The sequence below is a fragment of the Trematomus bernacchii genome, unplaced genomic scaffold (genome assembly GCF_902827165.1).
Source record: "Trematomus bernacchii unplaced genomic scaffold, fTreBer1.1, whole genome shotgun sequence".
In the NCBI taxonomy this organism is placed as follows: Eukaryota; Metazoa; Chordata; class Actinopteri; order Perciformes; family Nototheniidae; genus Trematomus; species Trematomus bernacchii.
In genome coordinates this window covers 5,049,781-5,076,845 of record NW_022987608.1, presented here as the reverse complement: position 1 = coordinate 5,076,845, position 27,065 = coordinate 5,049,781, and the positions used below count along the sequence as shown (strand labels likewise).

At 40.7% G+C, this 27,065-nt stretch overlaps 2 protein-coding genes and 1 long non-coding RNA gene across 4 annotated transcripts in view; 2 read left to right on the top strand and 1 right to left on the bottom strand.

Moving 5' to 3' along the window:
- LOC117483301 overlaps positions 1-2,269 on the top strand; it is a 65,363-nt gene extending 63,094 nt beyond the window's left edge. Inside the window, exons 4-5 of the long non-coding RNA XR_004555970.1 lie at positions 1,584-1,873; positions 1,980-2,269. This is a non-coding gene — a long non-coding RNA (uncharacterized LOC117483301). The remainder of the gene's footprint in view (positions 1-1,583; positions 1,874-1,979) is intronic.
- On the bottom strand, positions 742-14,105 carry LOC117483298 (DENN domain-containing protein 2A-like). Of its 2 annotated transcripts, XM_034131568.1 has the most exons (20): positions 14,038-14,105; positions 10,641-10,712; positions 9,049-10,119; positions 8,783-8,868; positions 8,156-8,250; positions 7,850-8,056; positions 7,554-7,647; positions 7,414-7,464; positions 7,118-7,329; positions 6,044-6,153; positions 5,744-5,813; positions 5,026-5,103; positions 4,575-4,715; positions 3,915-4,063; positions 2,407-2,584; positions 2,190-2,231; positions 1,950-2,058; positions 1,577-1,849; positions 1,411-1,497; positions 742-1,319 (listed from the first exon to the last, which is right to left on the bottom strand). In XM_034131568.1, exons 2-20 carry the CDS (start codon positions 10,697-10,699, stop codon positions 1,288-1,290), a joined length of 3,144 nt encoding a protein of 1,047 aa, XP_033987459.1. In that variant the 5' UTR covers positions 10,700-10,712; positions 14,038-14,105; the 3' UTR covers positions 742-1,287. The 2 variants fall into 2 exon arrangements, with proteins under 2 accessions (XP_033987459.1, XP_033987460.1); XM_034131569.1 differs by lacking the exon at positions 14,038-14,105 and having other exon boundaries at positions 10,641-10,725.
- A 153-nt stretch (positions 14,106-14,258) lies between these two features.
- On the top strand, positions 14,259-26,781 carry slc37a3 (solute carrier family 37 member 3). The gene is made up of 14 exons (XM_034131571.1): positions 14,259-14,356; positions 16,919-17,155; positions 18,083-18,197; positions 18,284-18,376; positions 18,467-18,550; positions 20,105-20,250; positions 20,808-20,904; positions 21,029-21,113; positions 21,418-21,626; positions 21,715-21,856; positions 22,366-22,467; positions 22,575-22,774; positions 24,670-24,735; positions 25,243-26,781. Exons 2-14 carry the CDS (start codon positions 17,079-17,081, stop codon positions 25,333-25,335), a joined length of 1,509 nt encoding a protein of 502 aa, XP_033987462.1. The 5' UTR covers positions 14,259-14,356; positions 16,919-17,078; the 3' UTR covers positions 25,336-26,781.
- The last annotated feature ends 284 nt before the right edge of the window (positions 26,782-27,065 follow it).

Here is a 27,065-nt window from a genome sequence, read left to right as displayed (position 1 = left end):
AACTATGAATAACTGAAAACAGTATTGGAAATGATTGATTACTTGTACCTAAGTGTTTAAAAGTTTTATATATGTTTTGTAGGCTACTTTCTGTGCATCCGTGCATGCATCAACATCCGTGTCAGCATGTGTGTGTTTGTGAACTTGCCAACAAGGTGATAGATTCGGAGCTGTGAGCTGCCCTGGGGCTTATGGGATTGCTCACCAGGCACAAACTGAGCCCACTAGTCCTCAGACTATACACTCCTATGCTCTGCTCTGCACCTGTGTTATGTTTTCATGCTGACAAAGATGTGCTGTCCTCTGCGTGGGCTCAAGATCTGCTTTGTTTCCATGACTCAGAGACTAAAATAGTAAAGCTGCCACCAACTCTGAACCAAGGCTCTTTGTAGTAAAAAGGCCAAATAGTTTTCGAACACACAAACACAGCAGTGAATTGTTTGCAAATGGGTGAGTTACTCACTGTGCTAGACCAACACACAAATGCTGAGTGAACACAATTCACTTGTCTTGGATTTTCCAGTGTGTGTAAATGTGCACAGTGTTATTGGATCGGGTAAATGAATCTCATCATTCATATTCCACAAACTGGAGGACGGTGGGGGAAGAGATTCACAAAGCTTACAAATACGACATCCAATATCTAAATATGCAAAGCTATGATTATAGGAGACGTGGGTATTTGTTTGGATGGGAAAAAGATAACAACATCAAGAAAATAACTCACCACTTTTTTTCATTATTATTTATTTACGTGTGATTTCGCCACTGATATGGCTGAAGTAAAACTGCAGCATTAAAGAGCGGGAAAGCAGGCCTGTGTCAAGACATATAACCACAGAGAATATACTACTGCCCCCCAGTGGATTTATAGAAATACTATGTCTGAAAGCTTTGAGGTAAAGTAGATACTACACACTTCATTTATGTACCTTTCAAGCCATTCATTGACCCCTTATGCCCTATAGAAGCATTCACATTCCATCATATTTCTTTCAGGGCCTATTTCTTTATACATTGTTTATCTTATTATCTGTGCTAATGGAAACCAGGAACCTTTGTTTTGGAGGTTTTATTTATGTGAAATACAGCAGGATTTCTCCCCTATGTGTATCAAAAGTCCTTGAGCAACACCCTCAAACATTGACTCAGATGAGAACGGTGTCAACAAGCATCTCTGAAAAAGAACTCAAATGATAATTTCCTTTATCGGATTTCTGCAGTCCGTGAAGTATCTCCGTGTTTCGGTGCATCTTCTTTTTTAGTTTGTGTAGCATTGTAGATGCATTATTTCTTGGAAAGAAATTTCATTTTATTCCCTGGAGTAAAGGAAAAGAAACAAGAGTGTTGTTAGGTGAGATTTAACCACCAATAGATATTCTGGAACAGACTTCTGGGAAATAACCTTACCCAAGCCTTTGAGAAACCTGTTGACCCTCCGATGTTCATTCTCGTGGATGGAGTCCAGATACTCCTGCACCCTCACTTCAAATAATCCTGACAAAAGAAAGACAATCATGAGTCACTGCATAACCTCCCAACACCCAAACCTCTTCTTTTCACTGCCCCTCTTCACCTCTCAGAGCCTGCCTGTGGAGCTCTCGTTCCTGGATGAACCAGCCAAACATCTGGGTCTCCATGAAGACCTCCAGGAACCGGCGCACTGTCTTAGACGGGATCGCTTTACGGAAACCCTCGCGTTGGAAGTAGCAGGGGACCGGGGAGGAGGAAGAGGAGGAGGAGTAGCCGTCCTCCCGTTCACCGGTGATGAAGAGTGGATAGTGGCCTACCAGCTCCACGAAGAAACGAACGAAGGCCTCGGACACGACGGTGCTAAGATGGCCCGAATCTGCACAGAAGAGGATAAACGAAGGTATTGAGGTTGCTTAATTGATAAATGACATAGCATTCATGGCTAGTTTTCACTTTCAGTCTGTACTAAATCTCACCACCAGGTGTGTCTCCTCCTCTCTCATTAGCAAGCTCTCGTCTCCTCTCCAGAACATTCTCCAGGGCTGATTGGAGCTTAGATGGCAGAATGGAGTCTTCATCGTCCAACTAAATGGGACAAATGGCGAATCGAAAATTCATTTTGAAGTACACTAAGGATTCAATAATTTGGTCCACATCCATAAGTGTCATGAAGTACCATAAAAACGTGCACAAATATAATTCAACCCTTGGCCTACCTGTCTGAGAAATCGACTGTTTTCAAGATCCACAACCAGAACCTGTACACATAAATGTTTTAATGGTTATTGTTTGACAATGAAAGGGTTAGGGTCATACAACAATTTGCCATAAAGTATTGATGTGATAAAACTCTACAGATGCAAATAAGTCAAAGGTTATTTTGATGACTCCAGTTGCCTTCATACAGTATCTGCTAATCATTATGTCTCTGACCTCCTCCAGGGGCAGCTCAGTGAGCTGGGGCAGGGAGCTGGACAGCAGGCCCACCAGGAACGGGGTGGGGGTGCACACGATGTCCAGCATGGCCGACGGCAGCACAGGGATGTAAGTGTGCTGCCACACAAAGGGGTAGAGCAGCGCCACGACAGCATGGCAGCACTGGGAGAGAGTACTGCAGGAGAAGATAGAGTGGAGGAAGATCAGATGATGCTGCGGCAGAGAAAGCTACAGAAAGTGAGTAACGTTCGTTTAACCACATTAATGCTATGGTCTAAAATAAAGTGTAATCTCTGAATATTCCCTGCTGGGGTTTTCAAAGGGAGAAGGTTTAAACATATGCGGGACACATTATAAGACACAGTATACATTTTGAGGTCAAATTCTTCATTTGCTGCATTCTGGTGGATTTTTATGCACCAATTTATGGCGGAAATTGCTTAATTTATGTAAAGGGAAACACAAAATTGAAGTGCAACGTGGCAAAATATGTAAATACAATAGGATATAATGCATTCTCAGTCCTGCTAATTCAGCACACACGTAGGAATGAGTAACTCTTTCGTCCTATTTGTGTTTTGTTTTGGTACGAAACCTCTGCGAATGTGCATGCAGCATTATTTTAAGCCCCTGGACGTATTTCAGCAAGATTTCTAATCTTGTTCAAAACATATCCCACATAACTGTGTTCTTTGAGAAGTTGTAATATTTTCTTAATGCGGAAAAGTCCTTATTTTTCAAGGAGCAAGTTGCAATATTACTATAATAATCTATAAAACATTTTATTTCTTTTATTTTATAATGATTTATGACTCATTTAGTCCATGCATGTGCATTTTCTATTCAAAAAATGTCACATGTATACATTTTTTATTCAAAAATACATGCCTTAGCTCAAGCAGTTTTTCTTCACATGAAAAAAAGTAATATCATTAATGATGATATTAGACAGAGTTGTAATTATAATGAGAATAACGTTCTAATGCTCAAAGATCAGTTCACCTTCTGTACCAAATGTATTAACACAAACAGTGGTTGTGTACATTTTTGTATCAAAACTATTGCTAGGGACAATAGTGTCGTCGCTGGAAAATGGTAGAGAAGTGTCCAAATTCTAGGCCCTTGAACATTTCCCAGAGAGGAAAGCACATACTTGTTTTATTTACGTCACTCATCTTCACATTCCACTACTGTGACCGCTCTCTCTGACTCCCACTGGCTTTCTCTTGCAGAACAAACAAACTGGTCCCAGCACAACAAAAACTCGACAGAGCTGGACTCAAAATATCTCTCTGGGATGTTCCCTGAATAAAAATGTTAAAAAAACGAGGGACTGGACCACCCGGGAGCTTCACAAAGAAAACATCCCTGACGCTCGCAGCTCATATCTGCCCGCTGCATAATCCCATGAACAGTGGAGGCAGGATGTTCAGTGCTACCTCCTATTGGGCTGTCTCAATAGAGAAGATTGTAGTGTGTGTTGTGTAAGGATAAATATCTCCAACCTGAGTTTGTCGGCGGTGAAGATGACCCTCCGCTCCAGCAGCAGGGAGCCCAGCACCCGGAGGAGCAGGCGCAGACTCAGACAGGAGAACAGACACTCAAAGTCCACATGCTCCAAGCGCGAGTCAGAGGGCCGGCACAGCTCCATCACCTGGGAACAAGATGGACACAGAAACTAAGTTATAGAGCATCATATATACCGTTTTTATTACATTTTACTCATTAGCCTTTAACTAGTTTTTGAGGTACTTATCTCTGGAAGTCGATTTGAAAAAAGACCTTTGTCACATTGAATTATCAGGACTTCTCTCTATTGAAAAGGTTATTCAATATCATTTGTTAAAGGGGCCTTATTATGCTTTTTGGGGGTTTCCTTTTGCAGTCGTGTGTTTGTATAGGTTTTTGTTCATGTCAGCGGTCTGCAAAGGCTAAAATCCCAATCCCACATTTTGAAAAAGACAAATAAATACAGAAAGCTAAGTGGTTTAAATCATTACTTTGTGCATATGTGGGTGAAATAATAACAAAAAAAAATTAGTAAAATATAGCAAAGAACTAGCTAAATTGCACAACTTCTTCCACTTTTTTTTTACGGACAATCCAACATATTTTAAAGGAAAAGGTTAACAGGATCTTCTTTTCAATATCTCTTTGTCACTCGCCTCAGTGCCGGAGCCGGGGAGGAAAGTCTTAATGGTGATGGTTCGGCCTGGAGCTGGAAACTGAGCCTCCATGATGGCTCTCATGAAAGGCTGCACAAGAGCGGGAGACAAAGCCCTACGCCTCTCCACCTCATCTAGCACCTACAGTACACACACACACACAGTAGACACACACACACACACACACACACACACACACACACACACACACACACACACACACACACACACACACACACACACACACACACACACACACACACACACACACACACACACACACACACACACACACACACACACACACACACACACACACACACACACACACACACACACACACACACACACACACACACACACACACACACACACACACACACACTTTGTAAGTACCTCATTACTCATAAGCCAATAATATTATCATTGGAGGCCAGCGGGTGTTGTTTACCTTTGAGAACAGGTTAAAACAGCCAAGATGGCTGACAATACAGTAGACTTCTGGTAGACGTTTACCTTTTCCACTGGGCTGAAAAAAAAAGGGTGGAAGTTTACTTAAGGAAATCAGTTTAACTGCCATGTGTTTGTGGATTAATAACTGCGTTTTTTCTAAAGTATTTTATAAGTCGAAAACTGTTGCAAAACTCAAGCAATGCAGTGTTTCCACATAACAGAGGCCATGTTAAAGTTGAAAAAGTTAAAACATATTTAGTTTGTAACATTAATAGCACTGAAACACACACACACACACACACACACACACACACACACACACACACACACACACACACACACACACACACACACACACACACACACACACACACACACACACACACACACACACACACACACACACACACACACACACACACACACACACACACACACACACACACACACACACACACACACACACACACACACACACACACACACACACACACACACACACACACACACACACACACACACACACACACACACACACACACACACACACACACACACACACACACACACACTTCCTCCCAGACTCTCAGATGGACTATTTTCCCACAGGCACGCAGACTATTTTGGCACGGTTATTTACTCAGCCGTCATCGTGGTATTTAGCCACTTCCTGTTCAGTAGCAGTGCACTTATTTATTCTACTCATTTGTATTTACCAGTAAACGGCGGCAGTATCCGAACCTCCTGCTCCCATCCTCTCCCGTCAAAACAAAGGAGAACATCTCACTATGAAGGTTGACCCAAAACAAATACACAAATAAAACTGTGATTACCATATTTTTGATTGCATATGAAAAATGTAATTATTTACAAACAAACTTTATTATTTTTTAGCAAAATGGGGTCAAACTTGAGACAGTCCATTCCAGCAGTCAAGTCATTTAGTGATGATAAAATGTGGTCTTATTTTAACCTTAATATAAACAGTAGCTTTAAGACAATTTTTACACTCTCACCTTGGAAAGTTCTCCACCGGCTCCCAGTCTTTTGCATCAGGGAAGCAGAACTGAGGGATGATCCTCAGCTGATCCTCCGTCTCCCTCATGAACTTGAAGCTCCGCTCCAGCTGAAACAAAACCAGAGCAGCGATGTCTTTAATGCTTTATATTTCCATAAACTAATCAACGCCTCATTTAGGGTTATACATTATTATAGGGTTAGATAAAAATGCTGCTGCATGAAAAAAAATCAATCTACATTTAAAGCTCAACCTTGCTATATCAGATTTTCTGATTTATCTTGGCTGGTGGGCCTTTCTGTCTGGGATCAAATATGTAAATAGATATTTCTTGGCATTCCCAAGAGATAAATGGGTACTTCAGGGATTTTAGTATTGCATTTGTTTAAAGTGTTGGGACTCGCTAAAGAAAAATAAAGAAAGAAATATGCAACAGAGGCGAAGATATCCTGAGTTTCAGTCCTTAGTGTAAGTCAAAAAACTAAAGACTGGGTCCTATATTTTCCTATAAACAGGCTAGCCTTTTTAAGTACACCTTTCCAGATCCCTCGTCCTATAGATATCTAAGATGTCATCGATCATCTAAGTTTACTTTGACAAATCTGTGGATTGCTCTTATACAAAGGTTTCAATTGCTCTTATACAAAGGTCCCACTTTGAACAGTTTTAAAGGTCAACTCAAAGAATGGTTGAGAAACAAACAAACGTGCAATCACCTCTAAATGCATTTTAATACAGGGGTATCTCCATTTGCACTTTATGTAGCTCTTTTATCTTCTCTTGCACTATATATGTCGTAGCTGCTACATTGAGCTTGTATATGCTGCTCATGCTCTTTCTGCATATCATGTATTTATTTTTGCTATGTATATAAATGTCATGTTCTTAAATGTTGTATGTCAGGGACTACGGATGGAAATGAGCTAAAAGCTAAAATCCGGCATATTTACATTTTGAAGCATTAATTGTTAAAAATTGTCATCAATGTGCATTGTCCCTCTTCAAATAAACGATTAAATGAAAATGAAATGAAAAAAGCAAGCTAGGCCTCATGCCCTCCTCTGCTCCTGACCTTTAGTGGGAACTGCTGTGTGACCTCTGGCAGATAGTGGGCACCAGCCTTCGATTTCTGCAGCGACACAACTAGAAAATATTCAAACAGCTGACGCTGGTGGAGCTCCTTTTCCCGAGAGCGCTTGCTGGTGTTGGAACCGTTGTAATGGACTTGAGCCTGGCTTGGCTGGCTCAGTATGGACTGGACTGACACGAGACGCTGACGATGAGCTGGAATAGAGGAATGTTTTTGTATAAATTGGAGATGTCAAAAACTACAAGACAGTGTACAGAAAGTGTTCTAGTGTCATCTACCTCTTGATCTTTCCTCAACTTCACTCTCAGAGTCACTGTTCTCATCTGTTACTGCAAACAGAGATGGGTCAATTAAGTCAAAACTCTACATTTTAAAACATTAGAAATTACAAAGACAAGATTCATTTGAACATCATCACCTCTCCCTGAGCTTGTCTCAGCGTAATGATAGATCCTTCGGAGATGTTTCTTCCCGATCTTCGCCTCAAAGATGCTGTTGATTCTAAGCACGACCTGTTGGGAAAGAGCTCTGAATCAGAGTGCAGCATGACATATTTTCTTAAGGATGAGAACAAAGCACCAATTGATATTCTGAACATAATCTTTAAATTATATGGTAAGCATTAGGGTTGGTGGATAACACATCTGCTCTAGTTCAGGGATCCTGCATAAGAAAATACATTAAGAGCCCTAAAGTATGCACTTTAACACACACCGTTGGTATCCTGCGGCAGGTGCGGCTGTAAGTATCCCCAGAGAGCCAGTAAGTGTGTTCAGGCCCAGGAGTGGAGGGAGGGCTGAGCTGGGGTGGAGATGAAACCCCCCGACTGCTGGTGCTGTGGGGCGACTGGTTGCTTCTCCGCAGGTCCAGCAGCTTAAAGCCCCTGCCTGAATTCTGCCTGAAGAAGCCTGGCCTCAAGGTCTGTGGACATAAAATAAGAATTAAATACATTCTCACAGTCATTGAAATAAGAAGTGGTGTCACTGTAAATCATTATGCTTGGCTTGTATTTCCAGGAACCTTGGTAGTTTCTGCACCAGGAGAGGAGGGCAAAGACTGCTGGGAGCATTGACTCTCCAACTCTATGTCCTCATATGGGTTCTCTTTGGATGAGTCTGCAAGGAGACCAAAGAGGGTTATATTCAACATGTTTAGAGGTATTCTTCTGAAAATGCAAGGTTTAAATAATAAGGGATTCCAAAACGGTATTCGGAAAATGTCAGAATTTACATATCTGTAAAATTGACCTTTTAACTTCTTTAAGAGAATATTTTGATAATTTGGGAAATACTCATACCATCTGAGTAAGATGAGAAGATCAATACCATTTTCAACAAATATGAGGCTACAGACAGGCAACAGTTAGCTTAGCTTAACACACATACTGGAAATAGCTAGCCTGGCTGTGTACAAAGGTAAAACACCCCAAAAAAACACTTCACCATGCCAATAAATAAGCAAATAACCCCCTTCAAAACAACAAAAGTGGCCTGTTTCAGGTCTTAATGCTAGGATAAGCTAATTAGCGTAGTTGTAGTCGTAGGATCATGTTCACTAAAAACAACCTATAAGTGGTATTGATGTACTTGTCTAACTCTTGGCAAGAGACATTTCAAAGATCACTGATGGATATTAGAGGTTTCTGACCTGGGATGTCTTCATAGTGATGTTCTGGTAGGCGAGAGAAAAGCGGGCTAGTTGACCTTTTGAGGTCGTCAAACTCAAAGGATTTCCTGTCATGGTGAACAAAAAAATGCAAAAGAGTGTACAGTATATGAGCTTTCTACGTTGTATTAATTTGTACAACATTGTCTACCCTTTGCTGTAATATGCTGTATTGTTTTGCGTACCAGGACTAACATTGTATTTGATGTTGGTTAAGCTGTGACCAACTATTGCTGTTTCATTTATACCTTTCGATGTTGTCTCTGACTCTCTCACCCCGGGGTCTCCCATAGACACCAGAGGGAGGTTTTGAGGACGTTTTTGTAGAGGTGGGTGGCAAGGTGGAGGGCAGTGGGGGGAGGTTCCTCTGCTCTCTGCCCTTACTCTGACTTTTCCCGATGGCGACGATAGTCGGATGCTCAAAGGTCCGTTGGGGTTTGGGCACTGGGTTGATAGGGGGCGACCCCGGCTCTGTGTACACATTCTCCTGGTGCTGCGTCCCTTTCACTGAACCAGTTTGACCCATAACTACCTGTTTGTCCTTGCAAGGTGGGCTGAAGTACTTCCCAAGCTCTGGAGGACTTTTCCCATGGTTCTCCCCCATTGCATCCAGGTTTTTAAAAAGGGTGAACACAGCTCTCTTCTCCTGGTTGGCCTGTTCTGCTGTTTTCCTTTCTTTGCTTTTCTTCAGCGTCCCCATCTGCTGCTGCTGCACTGCTATTGTAGGCGAACAAGGCCTTGAATCCCTAAGCTTTTCTACGTTCTCTTTCTCGTGATCTATTCCGCCGCAATCCTCCCCTTTTTTGCTCTCACTGTGCTTGCTGTTCTTGAGCGTCCCTCTTTGCTGTTTCCCAGTTTCAACAGGTGAACAAGGCCTTGAATCCCCAAGTTTGCCTACATTCTCTTTACCAAGAGTTTCCTTTTCCTTTTGGGCTACTCTCTTGCAACTCTCTTCACTCAGTCCATCAGAGTTCTTACCATTCTTTGTAAGGGATTCTGTCCTTGTTATGCTGTGGCATTGGCCCAAAGAAGCTGAGGTAATGGGTGAATGAGTGGGTTCCTTCCCCTCCCATAAAGAAATCTTGTCCTTGATTTTGCCTCCATTGGATCTGGGGAGCTTGTTGCCTACCAGGAGAGTGTTCTCATTGTTAGGGTCGAAGCTCGGCCTCCTGTGCGCCATCATGGGTGATTCTTCCCTCTGGTTTTCTAACGGGGTGAAGGGAAGTTTGTGTGCCCTCTCTCTTCTTTGTCCCACGTTGTTGTTGTCCCCTGAAGCAAAATGGAAATCACCTTTTTCACCAGCACGGCTCTTCTTTAACCTAAACACACACAACAATGTTTACTGGGAGCAGTTTGAACCACAGTTTTATAGCATTCTTCAGTAAAACACAGATTTCAAAATGATAATTGAATCACTGATTACCTAAATTCAATAAAAAAAATACAATACTATGCTACAAAAGACTAAATAACATGACTTTCATTGAGTTTCCTGAACTTCTGAGTACGGTCACTGCCAGTTAGGGGACACTAAGTCTTTTTCTGGCGACAGTGGGAAAATACAGCCTGAGAGTAAAATGCCAGAGGACAAGCCTATGACCGAGCATCTCCTTCTCATCGGCCTCGCTAAATATACACATACTTGGACCGGAGCCCATTTCATCAAACTGTAATGTTTAATTAAATAAACAAGAGGAAATGGGAAGCCCTAAGATGAATGACCTCTTTTTTTTAGGGGATGTGATGAGTAAAGGGCAACTTAAAGCATTTTTTTACTTATTTCAAATGAGGAATTTGTGAGGCCAAAATGTCCCTCTCTTATAGGAAATGCGTTACAAACCTGTTGACAGTGGCGTATATGTAGTCCGGAGTGATGGTCATTCTCTTAGAGGCCGCCATGATTGCTCAACACCTGAGACAGAAAAAAAAAAGAAATGTTTAGCCAATCAATTGAATTCATCCGGAGGCTTTTTTCATGAGTCTCTGTGCCCACTTGATCATTTTCTCTCCCACACTGTGTTTCAGCATGATCAGGGTGTCCGCGGGGTCTTAAAAAGTATTAAAAGTTGATCAATTAATTTAGCGAAAATTAAGGCTATTAAAAAGTATTAAAAAGTATTAAACGGCATTTTCCAAGGTATTACATGTTGTAGCTTGTTTTCAATAAGTATATAAATTGTCCAAAGAGGTTGTATTCTACAGTTTGCCTGAATGTAATCATTGCGTAGGTGTGTAGTGTGATTCGGTGTAGTTTATTTATGGCATCCCGTTGGATTTGACGTCATCTGAACAGGACATCGCACGCTCACTGCTTGATAGCGCGCGAAGGTCCGTTTACGCCGGTTGTTAAACAACATCGTTATGGGGAAATGCAAGTTTGTGTCCAAATGGTTGGAAGATAAGGAGGAAGGACAATCAATACTGTATATAGTCAATGTGAGGTAAAGTGTGTCGCCAATGTAACCGGTTAAAACTTGAAGTGGCGATGAGGTCTTAAAATGTATGGAAAGGGTCTTAAAAAAGGTCTTAAATTTGACTTCCTGCATATACCCTGATGATATAAAGGTCTTTTATAAGACATTTTAGGCCGTGCGACCATTCATCCACATCTGATATGTATGAAATTCTGGGGCCAGCTGGGCAGACTCAAGGAAAAACATGACAGCCAGTGCAACTCCCTTGAGAAGGTCATCACCAAAAACCAGCATCTCAATAGTCATTGGGGAGCTCTTGCGTGATTCAATCAATCTTCTCTAGCTTTTCTTTAAATGAAGCTCAGCGCAAGTTCGTTCAGGAAGACTGGGTATATATACATTCACTCCGCAGCTGCATATAATCAGCTCATCACGGGCGTTGTCTATAACCTATTACATTCACCTCAATCTCCAGCAGCCAATCACTGTGCTGCAGCCAAACTTTAAAATGGTTCTCCTCTCTCCTGCAGTCAGCTGTGATTTCAGGTGTTCATGCTTCGTCATATCCAGTGCCAAGAGAGCTAATCCAAAGACCTCATCCCATCTCCTCATCAAATCCAGATCTTCAGCATCATCACCAGTGTCTAGACCCCGGGGGGTTCCCTATATGCTCACGGCTGCATTTCCCCCTTTAGATATATACGATTTCAGGATCAGGGTCTAATCGCCAAAGACTTAATATTTATCATATGACATGTGTCAATAAATGTTCTTTAAACAAAATGAAGTCTCTCCTGATTGAATTACTGTATTGTTGCTTCTTCTGCTGCGTTCTACTCACAGGACACTAACCTTTGCTCTGCTTTTCCTCCTCTCATCTTGACTCTCATACTTTCACATCTCTAAAGGCCCATGTTTCAAAGTTCAGTGGCCTCTAAGATAGCGCTTTGTAATTTCCCAGCTCTGGGGCCGTTGTCATCATTTGTTTAGTTGATATGTAATCCAAATAACAGTGAGGGACAGCATGAAGCCCTTAAAGACGTAGCTGATAAGCTGGGAAATACATTCAAACGCACTGTTACTGTGTGATAAAGATAGCAAGCCATCCAGAGCTGCATAGTTAATCAAAATGACATACGTTCTTCTACAAAATACATATGGTAAGATCCCTTCCAAAACGAATTGCTTTCCCACCAATTTTGGTTTTACAGTTAATAAAGCGACAGAGCAGAACATAATATATGATTGAATTAAATTCAGAAGGAAGTCTCAAACAGCCTGTATTTTGTATATTTAACTCACTAAATGAAATCCGCTTCTTACCTCTTTCCATCGTATAGTTTCCATGTGTTTTCTTGTGAAATGGGAGCATAATGCTGGTGAATTCAAGGTATCCATTGGTATAATCTCCAAAGCACCAGTGTGTTGTATTTCCAGATGTAATCTTCCGCAATAAGTTTTCTAACTTGATTTAAGGCTTGAAGTGAGTCGTCACAAGCTTCTCTCCCTGTATCTTTCCCAATCTTCAACTTTCATTCACTCTTTCTCTCCACACACACTGGATATGACTTCCTCCCTAACTCTCCCTCCCTCTCGCTCCCTCTCTGCTGGTGGTCCCTCTCACAGCTGACATTATGAACAAGCTATGTAGAATGAATGAATGTCTCTTAATAGTCTTACTTTGAACTACTTTATAACTTTAATGTTGCCTATACTAACTGCAGAGGAATGACTTACACAAGTAACAAACGTCATTGTATCTGAAACACATCGAATGTAGTCCTTTGTTTACTTTCTTGACATCGTGACATCACTGCGAAACACTCGCGCTTCTATCGTCTAGCTCTCCATCACATTGTACGTGATAGGCTGAGGGGAGAGTCATCTCTAAGCAGTTGACCAATCCAAACAGAGCTAACCAATCAGAGCAGACTGGGCTCTGGTTTCAGACAGAGGGTGAAAAGAGGTGCTGCAGCACAGGCATTATGAGAAAAATAAAGACCGTTTTGAACATTAAAGCATGGAAACATGTCACAGTAGAAACACTACATACAAATATGAACCCTGAAAATGACCATAATAGGGCCCCTTTAATTTCCCTCCAAATCTGCGGTTCTTTGGAATTCACGTCACAACTGCTTCTGAGCCACAGTTGCTGGTGCAGCTGTAGCATGTCAGCCCACCCTCTTTGCCCCGGGGCGTATTCACTTACATGGAAATGAATAAGAGAGTTCCAAGGGATTTGAAAACTGCAAGTCTCTTAAAATGGTAATGCCAATGAAAATCCAACTACCAGGAAGTGTTTTTTTTAATATAAATTAACTCTAAGAGGTAAGCTTTAAGTCATATATTACAGAGGCACTGATTTAAAAGTCAGTATAGAAAGCAAACAACTAAATAGGCTACTTTGTGTTTCTGCGAGTTATGTACGTTTTGTCTACACACATTTTTTTTTTTACATGGACTTATATTTGTTGACATCTTTTAAGATGTGTTAAACTCGTTAACTGTTAATTCGATAATTAACAGTGGTGGTGTTAGAAGTACTCAGATATTCAACTTAAGTAAAAGTATAAATACTACACTGTAAAAATACAAGTAAAAGTCTTGCATTTAAAATCTTACTTAATTATAAGTTATGGCAATGGCATCAAAAAATACAAAAAGTAAAAGTACTTACCGTGGGTAACGTCCCACTTTAGAATCATTTTGTCAAATAAATGTAGTGGCGTAAACAGCACAATGTTGGCTTCCAAATTGTAGTGGAGTAAAAGTATAAAGTAGCATAAAATACAAATACTCAAGTGAAGTAAAAGTACTTACCAAAGGCTTACCAGAATCGAAGTGCAGGCAAAACTCAGTGACGGATCCCTTTGTCAGTGTCACACAGTGCAGCCAGGGTATTTAACTACATGGTTTTTGGCGGGGACTTTTTAAAACCATGTAACAAGTGTTGCAGTGACAGGTGAAGACTCAACAGCTGTCTGTTTATTTTCAGCCTGTCGTTCCTCTCCTGTCCTGCGGGGGCAGCACTGAGTCTCTGGGCTCTGCGGGCTGCTACCTCCGCGACACCAGAGTGCACAGTAAACACAAACCGACGCCACACCGAGAACAAGCCAGCAACGACTACAGTAGCAGAAAGGTAAGAAAAACACTTGGTTTATATGTGTTTTATTAAGAGTGTGAAACTGCAACTAACAGTATTTTGTTCATATATGCTTGCTTTGATTTTTACGTGTAATACGAGCCCGGAACTGGCTATGTAGATGGAGGCTACTGTCAACAAATGTGACCAAAGCTAGCTGCCTTGTCACTCACTAATGTGGACAGAGACTGTTTTGTTTGAGTAAAAGTAGTCCATTCTCCATTTAAAACTGACCAAAATGTAACAAAAGATGATGTGTTCATTTATAACACACTAAACCATTTATTTAACCACTAAAATCATGACAATAGTGATTAAGCTTGTGTAATGAGATCTAGAGAAAATTGATGGCGTCCTTTAAACACGACGTCCTGCTTACCTTTTCCCTTTTACTGTGATTTAGTGTAATGGTGCTTTCTGTTTAAAATTATCACCAAACATTGCATATCCCTTTTACCTTCAGGGAGTTTCTCTAACAAGCATTTTAGGAGGTGAGCACTTACTGTACCTGCCATATGTTGCAAGAAAAAAGAGGCATTCTTGTGGAACAGGCAGTGGTGGAATGTCACTTAGTACATTTACTTAAGTATTTTACCTAAGTACAATATTTTTGATACTTGTGCTTTACTCTACAAGATGTATTGATTTAAAAGCACTCTTTAGTTCTTTTCAACCACAAGTTAAAGTACCCAACAGAGTAAATATGTATCTATTTACACTCTCCCTCGCCGGCAGCTTAGATAATAGCCAGAATTGAATGGGTGCTGTAAACGTCATGTGAAAAAACATATGCTTGTTATGAAGGAAATGAAAGTGAGGCCCTTGACGTTCATACTAGTGTTTATTAGAAAAAGCAAAGCAATAACTGATACACATTAAATACAGTTTCTTTGTCGTTGACATTAAACATAAATCCATTCAGTCACTGTGCCAATTTTTCATACATCTGCAACATCTGGTATCATGTCTACCTTTTAAAAACACGAGTATAAGTTTGCTTGTACTGCACTGGTATTGGATCAGTACTTGGTATCGGCAGATACTCAAAGTTGAAGTATCAGAATTGCATCAGGATTAAAAAAAGATTCTATTCGTTTTTTTACTCCCAAACGGACGGATACCTTCTACGAGCTAGCATCTCAGATTGGTAAAATAGGTACAAATTCAGTACTCCCTAACTTTGGAATAGGGATGCATATCGTTGACTTTTTTACGATACCGATACTCAACCAATACATATCGTGATACTTTCATGTTGCATAAGGGAAACATTTTATCATCCCGCAATTACTCCCATGAAGCGCTTTATGATATAGTTAACATGTCAAATGAATATTAAATTCAATTGTGGGACTTGGACCTTTTAGTACTGAACAAACAATGAAAAACACGTTATCTATGAAGAAAAAAGATTCTGCAATATCATTTATAACAACCATCAGGCGTTGATAGCACATCTTGTCAATGGAAAAATAAAATAGCACCAGTATAATCAATATTTAACCTGAGATTCGACTGACCAGAGAACACATAAAGGATCATGAGATCTCGGCATTGCACATAAAACAAATAGCATCATTAAAATCAACATTTGCCTGATGAAAGAAAACAAATCCCATCACAGTTCAGTTTTGTGCATTCATCTTCAAGAAGATGAGCATATCTGCTCTCTGGATCCAAACGGGCCCTTTCACAGCGTAGGATATCACCTGCTGAACTGAACACTCTCTCGCTTGGCACGCTGCTTCCCTGAACACAAAGGTACTTGGTTGCCATACGAGACAGCATTGGTTGGAGATTGGATGTGTTGCCACCTTTCCCAGAAATAAACTTCTTGCAGTGGTTACAGACCCCACCATTCAGACTGGCAGTGGTTACAGACCCCACCATCAGACTGGCAGTGGTTACAGACCCCACCATTCAGACTGGCAGTGGTTACAGACCCCACCATTCAGACTGGCAGTGGTTACAGACCCCACCATTCAGACTGGCAGTGGTTACAGACCCCACCATCAGACTGGCAGTGGTTACAGACCCCACCATTCAGACTGGCAGTGATTACAGACCCCACCATTCAGACTGGCAGTCATATGCAGCCACACTTTCGATTTTCTTAAGTGACTCGTTTGCGGAGTTTCACTGCGAAATTGACATCGTAATTCGACGGTTTGGGCGCGAGTTTAAGGATATTACGCCTCACTTTTCTAAAAATAAATTTAAAGAAAAAAAAAAAAGTATCGAAAACCGGATCTGATTTCTGTACGGTATACCGTAGCCGCCAGTAACCGGTATTTCGGTAATACCGGGAACCGGTATGCACCCCTACTTTGGAACGTTTTTGAAATCTATTGTCAGCTGCTTTGAACCTGGGATGTTTGGTGATTGTAAATCAGGTGTTACTTCATGCATATCCTTTTTATTTTCTCTTGTAATAATTGTTGTGTCCTCAGTTATTCATCTAAGGACTAATACCAATTCTCTGCAGTTAGTATTCTGTATGAAATAATACACAATTCAACAATGGTTTCCAATTCCTTCTTTTCTTTGTTGTTCCCCTAGTGATGTGCTTGTACCATCTGCCGTAGCGGGACTCTATAGCTGAACCCGTTCCCTTTCCTGTTGCTGTTCCCCCTGAAGACCTCCACCACTTCCTCCTTCCCCGTCCTCCACCTCCTCTTCTTACCCCCCCCCCCCCCCCCCCCCCCCGGCTGCCCCTGTGATGCCTCCCTCGTGCTGTGGCTGCCTGTCACAGTACACTCATCACCATCTGGTTGCCTTCCTCCTCACCTTCTTTAGGTAATCCAGGTTATCCTTAAAGTCTTCCCTTAAAAACCTGCTGTATCCATATTTCCGTTCACCCTTCATGTCTTCAGAGTAACTGGAAACCCAATAATGAATAGATTGGTTCAAGCGGTCACTGGATAGATGGGGGAAAATGAGTTTTTTAACCAATTTTGTGCTGCAGTTTCGAAGGAACAAACTCCAAGAAAGTAGTGGGGTTGAATAAGAGGATACACTGTGTATGGATGAGATATACATGTAGGTGAAAGGTTTATAAGACAAAGCTAACCCAGGTCAGACGTGGTCAAGATAACAAGGACAATAACTAATGATTTCCACTAAAAAGGGTTACTAGACCAAAGTTGGGAGTTTCTCTCCCACACACATTTTCTATAACCCTGTAAATAAAGAATGTTTTGCAATGTTAAACAGACGAGGATAAAAATCATTTGTATGGCCACTGAGTAAATTCCATGCTGTGTGTTTATTCCAGTCAGTGCTGTTAATCTTTGATTACAGTAGACGTGGTGTCACATGTCTGCAGCCGTGTCCAAACACTATCAGGAGCAAAGCAAAGTGCCGTGTGCAGCAGGTAGCCGCACACAGTCCCGTGATTTCAGCCACTTCCTTTTTCTGTTTTAGATTTAGATGTGGAATTCCATTGTTTCCTGCCAAGTCTTTCTGGAGAATTACACTGATACTTCTTTGGAATTTAACATTCTGGATGTAGCCTAAGACTTCTAGTGGTCATAGTACAGATTATAGTGAGTGATGGTATAATTCATACGTAAATAATTGAGACTTTTCAACTGATGTTAAACAGATATTAAACAGCATCGCCTCCAGCTTAAATATGAACTTTGACCCGTTCATTCTACGTGGAACGTTTAAACAAATCTCAATCAAATCCCTGTTGATTCAAACTGTTCTCTGTTTCTCCAGCTATGTGCTGCTCCATGCCTCCAGAAAGACGTTCAGCAATGTGAAAGTCAGCATCTCCGCTCAGTGGACGCCAACTTTTACAAATGGCAGCGCAGCAGCTTTTTCTCCCGATAAGGTACCAGTAGAACAGAGCAGCGTTAGAGCCCTTAACATTTAAACACCCTGGATGTGTAACAAACTGTTTTTCTCTGACTGTTCCAGACATGGGAGGGCAATCATCTGTTTGCAGATAAAGAGCAGGCCACTCTGTTCCTCGGAGCTCTGGACACCATCTTCCTCTTCTCATACGCAGTGGTGAGTGGGGTACACGATTTTAACACACGTTTTAAACAACTGAAACACATATCTTTTTGTCATTTGCCTAACTTTATGTTGTCCACACAGGGTCTGTATTTCAGCGGTGTGATTGGGGACAGAGTGAACCTGCGCTACGTGCTCTGCGTCGGCCTGTGTGGCTCTGCTGCAGTGGTGAGTACATGCTGTGTGTTTCAATGTGTGTTATCCTTAATGATGTCTTCTTGTGAGTGGCAAGAGGTACATTCTGCGACTATTCATTTATAGTTTCCTATACCATGTCAAAAAAAGTACTACACCTAGGTTGTATGTTTTTATTGAGTAACATTATCCTACACTTCTAAAGAGAAATCTGTTATTTTAATCAAGGAAACTTTGCATTTAATTTGGTTACCTTGAATTCTATTATATCCCTTTTGAGCATGCATCAGCCATTCAAACATACTTTTAAGATAAGGATGGATTTTAACTTGATGAAGGTTTTAAGACGTCAGACATCTGGATCTTAAAGGTCCCATGTCATGCTTTTCCGGTTATTACCCGTCCCCTTGTGTTATGTAGCTTTTTTACAAACCCTCAAAGTACACCCTGTAGGGAGTACAACTCTAACACAGAAAAGACCTGTCTATGCTGCCCCAGAACGCCTCGTTGGAGATTTCTCTTTTTCCATTTTTTTCTTCCTGAGTAAAGGGACGTAACCATATCCAGCTGCAAATGGACCAATCCGTGGAGCTCCTCACACACACACACTCACTCAGCCTTATCTTTTCTCAGCCGCGCTACTCCGCAGAGTTTCGCCGGCACACACACTCACTCAGCCTTATCTTTTCTCAGGCTGTGAGTGTGTGGCGAACTGTGTGGCGAACAGCCTGGCTGTGAGTGTATGTGTGTGCTCAGGCTGAGTTCCTCTGTGTCTCGCTGTCTCGCAGACCCCACGCAGCAACCAGGAAATGACACCAGTAATACAGCTCACACTGTCTGCTCCTCGAGCCTCAAAGGGCGGAGCAGCGAGCCCTGCAACGTCCCGCCAACACGGCACCCAGACCCCACGCAGCATTCTCATCTGTTTGTCCTTACTGGTGTCATTTTCTGGTTGCTAACAAACGCCATTGTAACACATAATCACTGATGTTCCGCTGTAACGGTGGTTGACTAATCAGAACACAGTGGGCTCATAGGGAGGCCGTTTAGGACAGAGAGTGAATACACATACTATACAGAGATGCTGTATGAGAAACCAATGTGATTTTGGAGCATTGAACAATGTGAATCTATTCTAGTAGACCTCAACAATGGAATTATGATCAGTAGAAATGTCATGGGACCTTTAAGTCATCAGAGAAAAAGCTAAGAAACTGCTAGCGACAGACAAAGAGCTTTGGAGAAACACTGTATATTGATGTGAAACTGCTTTATTCAGTGTTTTACAGGCCGGGGCCCTTATTATTCTTTTTGGGGTTTTCCCTTGAAAATTAAGCACTTTTTGAACATAAAAGCATGTAAACATGTCATGGTAGAGGCACAAAACACAACTATGAAATTGAAAATGAGCGAAATAGAGCCCCTTTAATCAGTTTTAAACACTGGGTCTATTTGTTTTGTACAGGGTTTCCATTAGATTAGAACATATCGTGCGTTTAATTGAATATCAAAGATCCGTCAACAAGTTTTGTAAATACACTAGTATGTGTAATAAGTTGTATGAAATGTTTAACTGTGTGTCTGCAGGAGTTTGTGTTTGGCACTCTCACCGAATGGCTCAAGATCTACAACGTGTATCTGTACTGCGGGCTGTGGGTGCTGAACGGCCTGCTGCAGTCCGCTGTGTGGCCCTGCGTGGTGGCCGTCATGGGGAACTGGTTCGGCAAGGCGGGGTGCGTCTATTTACTAAACCTGCATTTATCTGATATTTGTTCAAGAATTACAACTGCAACATCTATCCAGCCTAGGCCAATGTCAATATGTTCCTGTATATTTCTGTTTTATAGATAGATGGATGGATAGATACTCTAGTGATATATGTATTTTCTATTGTAATTTTGTATTTATTTGCTGTTAATTCAAATGTTTAGTTTTATTATATTTGTATCTTATTCTATCTTTTAAATATTTTTCACTCATGTGTAATACTTAACAACACTGCTGCTGGGACAACATTTAGGATGAATAAAGTATCTATCTATTTAGAAGTATCTAGCCTAGAGTTCCAGTCTCTCAAGTAGAGCTTTATGGTACACACCCACACACCGAAACACATTACACAAAGACATCCATTCACTGGTGCCGCTACCTAAACTTAGACGCCATTTAGACACACTTTACCTGTTCGTGGAGTTTAGTGCAATGGTTAAAATGTAATGTAACCAGAGGCATTTAAAAAGAATACTTGTACATATTTATTTCTAATTTAATCCATGATGTTGTCTTCCAGCCGTGGCTTTGTGTTTGGCCTGTGGAGCGCCTGTGCCTCTGTAGGAAACATACTGGGGGCTTTCCTGGCTTCTAGCGTGCTCAAGTATGGATACGAGGTAAGAAACACATTTGAAACTAGCACCAGTAGCAGGTGCACAAATAAATAAATTCCAGCGCCACACATTTAACAATGCCTATTCTCAGAAACCAGAAGTTAACATGATGTGCTGCTGTGTTCAGTACGCCTTCTTGGTGACCTCGGTGGTGCAGTTTGCCGGTGGGGTGGTGGTGTTCTTCGGCCTGCTGACCTCCCCGAAAGAAGTCGGTAAGGACTGCGAGGAACATGTTAGAACAACGTGTATTGTTAGTGTACAAACATTACCAAAAAATGATGCTCCAGTGACCGTATTTTCGATGAAATTCCTCTTAATTCCTTTTTATGTGCGTTTTCACCTCACTTGATATATCCCGAACTTGGTCTTTTGTTGCTTAAAACGATTGATCTTAGGCAATCTCTACATCCTGAATGTGTGTATATTAGGGCCCTGAACCTATACGCGATTTATTTGGAAACCATAACGCATTTAAGATCTCGATTGACACCACTTGTGTGTGTATGTGTGTGTCAGGTTTGAGCTTGGAGGCAGAGACTGGCCTGAGTCCGGTGGAGACGGACACGGACAGCCACCGGCCTCTGATGAGCGACGAGGAGGAAGACGCCGAGGTGGAGGTGTACGACAGACATTACCACTCGATTCAGGAGCCGGAGGATCCTCTGGCTGAGGCCCCTCTCCCCGTGACCTTCTGCCAGGCCTTCTGTCTGCCTGGAGTGCTGCCGGTGAGTAGACAACTCCCAACTAAAGGTTTTTTACAATAAGCTTTTAAACTAACAAGCTGTTGACTCTCCTGGTCTGTTTGTCCTGCAGTATTCCCTGGCGTATGCGTGTCTGAAGCTGGTCAACTACTCCTTCTTCTTCTGGCTCCCTTTCTACCTGACCAACAACTTTGGCTGGAAGGAGGCCGATTCTGACCGCCTGTCTGTGTGGTACGATGTCGGAGGAATCCTCGGTGAGCAGCAGGGGAATCTGCATTTTTCTCCCCATTGAGTTTTTGAGATAAATATTCTTTACATTTTGTCATAACGGATTTAATGATGCTCCATTAGATTATTTGACACGTAGATAGCACACAATTGGACTTCATTAAACAAATGATGTACCTGGGTCCTTTCTTAAAAATGTATGACATTTTTATGACAAAGTAATGGGAGTACCATTCAAAGTTTTATGGCGGGAAAGTCAGAGTCAATATCACCCAAAATGATTTAGCATTACCATAATACAAATTAATGTTTAAGTGGTTTTTGGGTTTCAAATATGAGTAAGATTCTCTGATAAAGGAAGCCGAAAACAGTGACTAGTCTACAGTATTACCGTTTGCTAATCTTATGCATAATTGTACAGGTCAAATAATTATTTTGAGTAAAATAATACCTCTGTCTCAGTTTATACATGAATGTCCACAGAGTTTGAATGTCAGTTTCTCATTGTGTGTCTGTCTTTTTGTCTTTGTTTCAGGAGGGACGATTCAGGGTTTGATTTCTGACTTGATGGGCAAGAGATCCCCGGTTTTGGCCCTCAGTCTGGCGCTGGCGATGGCATCCCTGGTGGGATACAGCCGTGAGTACATGGTTTACGATTCGTTGATAAGCATGATTGTGTCAATACCACAATATCAGCCACAGTATGACACTTCTACTCTCTTTCTCACTCTCTGTCCTCCTCAGACTCACCTAATGACCAGGTAATAAACGCCGCGCTGTTGACAACTACGGGCTTCTTCATTGGCGGTCCATCTAATATGATCAGCTCCGCCATCTCTGCTGACCTGGGGAGGCAGGACGCTTTGAGGGGGAGTCAGAAGGCTTTGGCTACAGTCACCGGCATAGTGGACGGGACAGGAAGTATAGGAGCCGCTGCGGGACAGGTAAGCAAAAAATACTACAGTATAAAACTCTTTGCTCTACAAACAAGTGCATTAAATCATCAGGAAATGACCAGGTTTAATAACAGGTAAAGCTGTTCAATGTCCATCATGGCTTGTTAAGCCACATTTACCCTGCTGCTTCAGTCCATACCAAAAAAGAGCCAATATATTTAAAGTCATCTAATACATTTTTCTCTCAATTTATTTGTACATTTTAATTGTCCATGTGTCAAAAAGTTCAGAATTGATTCAACATTTATTTATCCATCTTTATAACCATAAGTTTTCTTTAGTTTATTTTTTTAGTAAAATACATTTAAAAATGTTTGTTTTGTAATGTATACACTGGAAAACCTTGCATTTCTCAATGTAGTTATTTTCACTACGGTCTTTGCCCATTTCAGAGAGTGTTATGGTATTTTCTATGGTTATTTTAAACTGTTCTTGAGAAAAACGACACCATGCATTTCCAAACATTCGGTCTACCTACGCTGTAAAATGTATTATCTCTTCGATTTACACACGGCATCTATTGCACGTCTGTCCGTCCTGGGAGAGGGATCCCTCCTCTGTTGCTCTCCCTGAGGTTTCTCCCATGTTCCCCTTTAAACTGTGGGTTTTTCTCCAGAAGTTTTTCCTTGTACGATGTGAGGGTCTAAGGCAGTGCTTGAATTGGGCCGGTACTCACCGGTACGCAGATGCACCCCCATCATGAAATGCCCCCCTTGTCACGGGAACGCGCATTTCTAAATGACACGTTTACACCTTAAAACGATGTTTAAAACGAAAAGTAAACGTTCAGGGTTTTTATTAATGGTAATTGTCAGACTGTGAGTTGTTTAGTGGTAGCTCATATAGTCTTGATTCTTGTGGTTAAACTTTTCGCTCCGTATTTGATGGTAGTGGTGTCGAAATTCATTCGTCACTTCCTTTTCAGTTTTTGTTTTTTTTAATCTTTTTTGTTCTTCTTATTATTGTTACGTCCTGTCTGTATACACATGCTTTAAAATGTATTGTTTAATTTAATATATTTGTCATATAATAATCAAAATGTTAGTTTACAAATGTTACATAGTCTTTGTCAGCATATTTTTGCCACGTTATGCACCCCTTGCTATCTTACATAATAAAAGTGTCACATTCATGAAACTTGCTCCATTCATTGGTACTAGTCCTACAACTATACCCTGAAAAATGCTTGAGGGTGGGATTAATAGAAACATCTTTTTTGGGGGGGGGGGGTGCATTTTATGACAGGCCTGGTTTATCATCCGAGTCAGAAATAAAACAAATCTGGAGTGAGGGCTAGTCCTGCAATTGTCCAACACATTTTTACACACAGTAATTAATAATACAAATTATTCAAAGTTAATGTAAACTTTTGAATAATGTACTTCATCTACAAGTAGTTTGTTTGAATGTAATAATTATGTTGTTTGTTGTTTGTGGAATCATTTATTGAAAAATGAATCTGAATTTTTCGATCTGTTACGATTATAAACTGAAGCAATATAAAAATGAGCCCCATTAACTGAGTTTTAAACATCAGCATATCCGGTCATAGTCCGGTAATTACCTGCTAACGGAAACTCTGCTGCAATTCTTATTATTATGATTGAAACATGACCGGTAAGTTTCAAATTTGTCCGGTAAAATAAATTCTGTCCGGACATTTGACCGGCGTGAAAAAATCCTAGCGGAAACCCTGATGTACAGCACTTTGGCTCGACCAAAAATAGTTTAAAAACGTGCTATATAAATAACACTTGATTTGATTTGATTCTTTATTAAGGTTCCTTAATACATTTTTCTAACTTATTTGAGTTTTTAAATGTTATTTCCTTCTACTAGCACACTCCTTGTTTTATATACATGTAATCTCTGTCATCCTACAGTACCTGGTGTCGCTGATAGAGAGCAAGCTGGGCTGGATTCAAGTCTTCTACTTCTTCATCGCCATGGTGAGATAATGTCCACCTATCACAGCAGTCCTTTTAACTGAAGACATTTCCACAGTAGGGAAAGCACAGGTGTAGATGATAAGGGTCGTTAATGAACACAGCCATCGTTAGTATCGTTAGTAAACACTTGTACACTTCAAAGCAGAGCCATCGTTGGTAAACACCTGTGCACTTCAAAGCAGAGCCATCGTTAGTATCGTTAGTAACACCTGTGAACATCAAAGCAGAGCCATCGTTAATAACACCTGTGCTTTTCAAAATGTCGGTTGTTGAAAATTCCCTGTCTGTTTTTACAATATATTGGCATGAATATTACTTTGTTTTGCCAATTCTTACTTACTATAATAATGTGACTAGTCTTTTTTTCCTTGGTTCTAAAGTACATTTTAATTTCGGGCTCATAAACCAATTTATTTTGCCAATTTTTCATCACTTTTCTTTACTGTGTTGTTGTAGTGTGTCCTCTTGCAAACCCTTGTGTAACTTTCCTTTTATTTCCTGCTACAGACGGCGGGCAGCATTGTGTTCATCACTCCTTTGCTCCACAAAGAGGTGCGTGAGATGTGGAGAGAAAGACAAGCGCTGCGTCGCCAGCTGTGAACGCTCCATCATCCTGTCAGCTGTAATGTTGCTACTCTTATCGAGTGGCAACGCAGCTCACAATCTGCTCATTTTAGGTGAGTTTTGGGAGATGGAAAAATTGGTGGGCTGTTGTTCCACACAGCCAGGACGGTTAACACCCATGGGCGCAGTCACAGAGCACAACACTGCAGTCTTATCCTGTCACTAAAAGCCTAAAAGTGTAAATGCTCAATTATTTTAGTGTGAAAACAAAGATATGAAGTTTAAACTGAATGCCGGTTTTAAAAGAATATACTTTTTAAATGGACTTTGCTGTCCAATCTGCGCCATCACACTACTACTGTACATATTTAAGGATTTAAATGGATGTAGAAATAAGATTGGCATTTTAGATAAGAAGTTCTTAAGTTACTTTCAGTTGCCTGAAGAATGTGAATAATAATTGTAATGTATAAATTGATTGTCAGCTTTTGTAGATATGTATGATATTTTTTGTCCAGATGAATAACATTGCACTGTAGTCCAGTAATAAGTCTTAAAGATTTTAATGAACCACTCAGACCTTAGCAGGGTTTTGGGAAGCTTTACACGCGCGGCCGGCCACTTGATTTCTCTTGTGTACAGTTTTGTGTAATCAGGTTACTGTATAAGGGGACTGGTTCTCTCATTTCTCTTTATAATATATGTCAGTCAGGGATTGATATATGCTTATTCCTTTTTTAAGTTTCAGTGTCTTACGTCACACGCAGTTGTTTTAAAAAACACTTTCACAAACACCCTTTTAACTGACAGAAACACATTTCTGTAGAAAAACCCACGTCTCACATTTAGTTTACAGTGTAGCATGCCTATTGCACATTTAGGTGTGAACTGCATACTGACATTTTAGAAAAAACACAATTTGTTTCTTGTGTGAAGTTGCACGTTTGTTGGGGGGAATCTGTGTTTGAACAGATTTATTATATTTTTAATGTAAAACACTTAATTATTTCTAAGTTTGAGTGGGGAAATGTTCATGAAACACCAGCTTTATGCGAGTTAATGTCTTAGCAGTGTCAAAAACCAGCCTTCATTTTTAAGCAAGATGATTTTGGTTGAAATCTGTAAAAAAGAGACTTTAATTTGTGATTTTATAGACCACTATAGCCAACAGAAAAACCAAGTCGTTTTCTCCCCTGCTTATAACCACTTTAAGTGCTTTTAACATCTGGAAACGTTGACATCAGGGCTTCTTCGTGCCATCATCTGTGATGTGAGACGTGTTCCTCGCACTAAACCAAGAGCCTCGGAGCTAAAAATGAGTCTTGACCTTGTGTAAAAGAATGTAAATTGAAACCTATGTGGAATGTGTTACACTATCTGTTGTGTCTTTTAGTTTTATCTTTATTTATGTGTACTTTTTGACTTTTAACTGATGTAAATTCAAATTTTCATTTTAAATAAATGCGAATTACATTTTGTAAATTGTGTGTAATGTATAAAATACAAATGGGGGGATTTTTTTTTTAAATTAATTTTGTTCTATTGTTTTCTTTTAGGGTTTTTTTGGTATATTTCCAGGTAGTTGACTGTGTGCAATGTCACTGCAGTCCACCAGGGGTCGCTATAAGTGAAGAAACTGCCCTTAGTAATACATCCATGCCTAACAACTAAAACCAGAGTGGAAACAAAAACTTCAGACCAGCATTTTGTAGTTTATATGAATCTCATTCATTCATTTTATTATTTAGAGCACGCTATATGAAATC

Coding starts and splice junctions, on each gene's coding strand:
- LOC117483298 (XM_034131568.1), bottom strand. CDS start 10,699: ATGGCGGCCTCTAAGAGAATGACCATCACTCCGGACTACATATACGCC. Junction 8,251..8,782: donor TCACTATGAAGACATCCCAG/GTCAGAAACCTC, acceptor GTCTCCTTGCAG/ACTCATCCAAAGAGAACCCA. Junction 1,498..1,576: donor CCACAGGCAGGCTCTGAGAG/GTGAAGAGGGGC, acceptor TTCTTTTGTCAG/GATTATTTGAAGTGAGGGTG.
- slc37a3 (XM_034131571.1), top strand. CDS start 17,079: ATGCCTCCCTCGTGCTGTGGCTGCCTGTCACAGTACACTCATCACCAT. Junction 18,551..20,104: donor TGTGTGGCTCTGCTGCAGTG/GTGAGTACATGC, acceptor GTGTGTCTGCAG/GAGTTTGTGTTTGGCACTCT. Junction 21,857..22,365: donor CGATGTCGGAGGAATCCTCG/GTGAGCAGCAGG, acceptor TCTTTGTTTCAG/GAGGGACGATTCAGGGTTTG.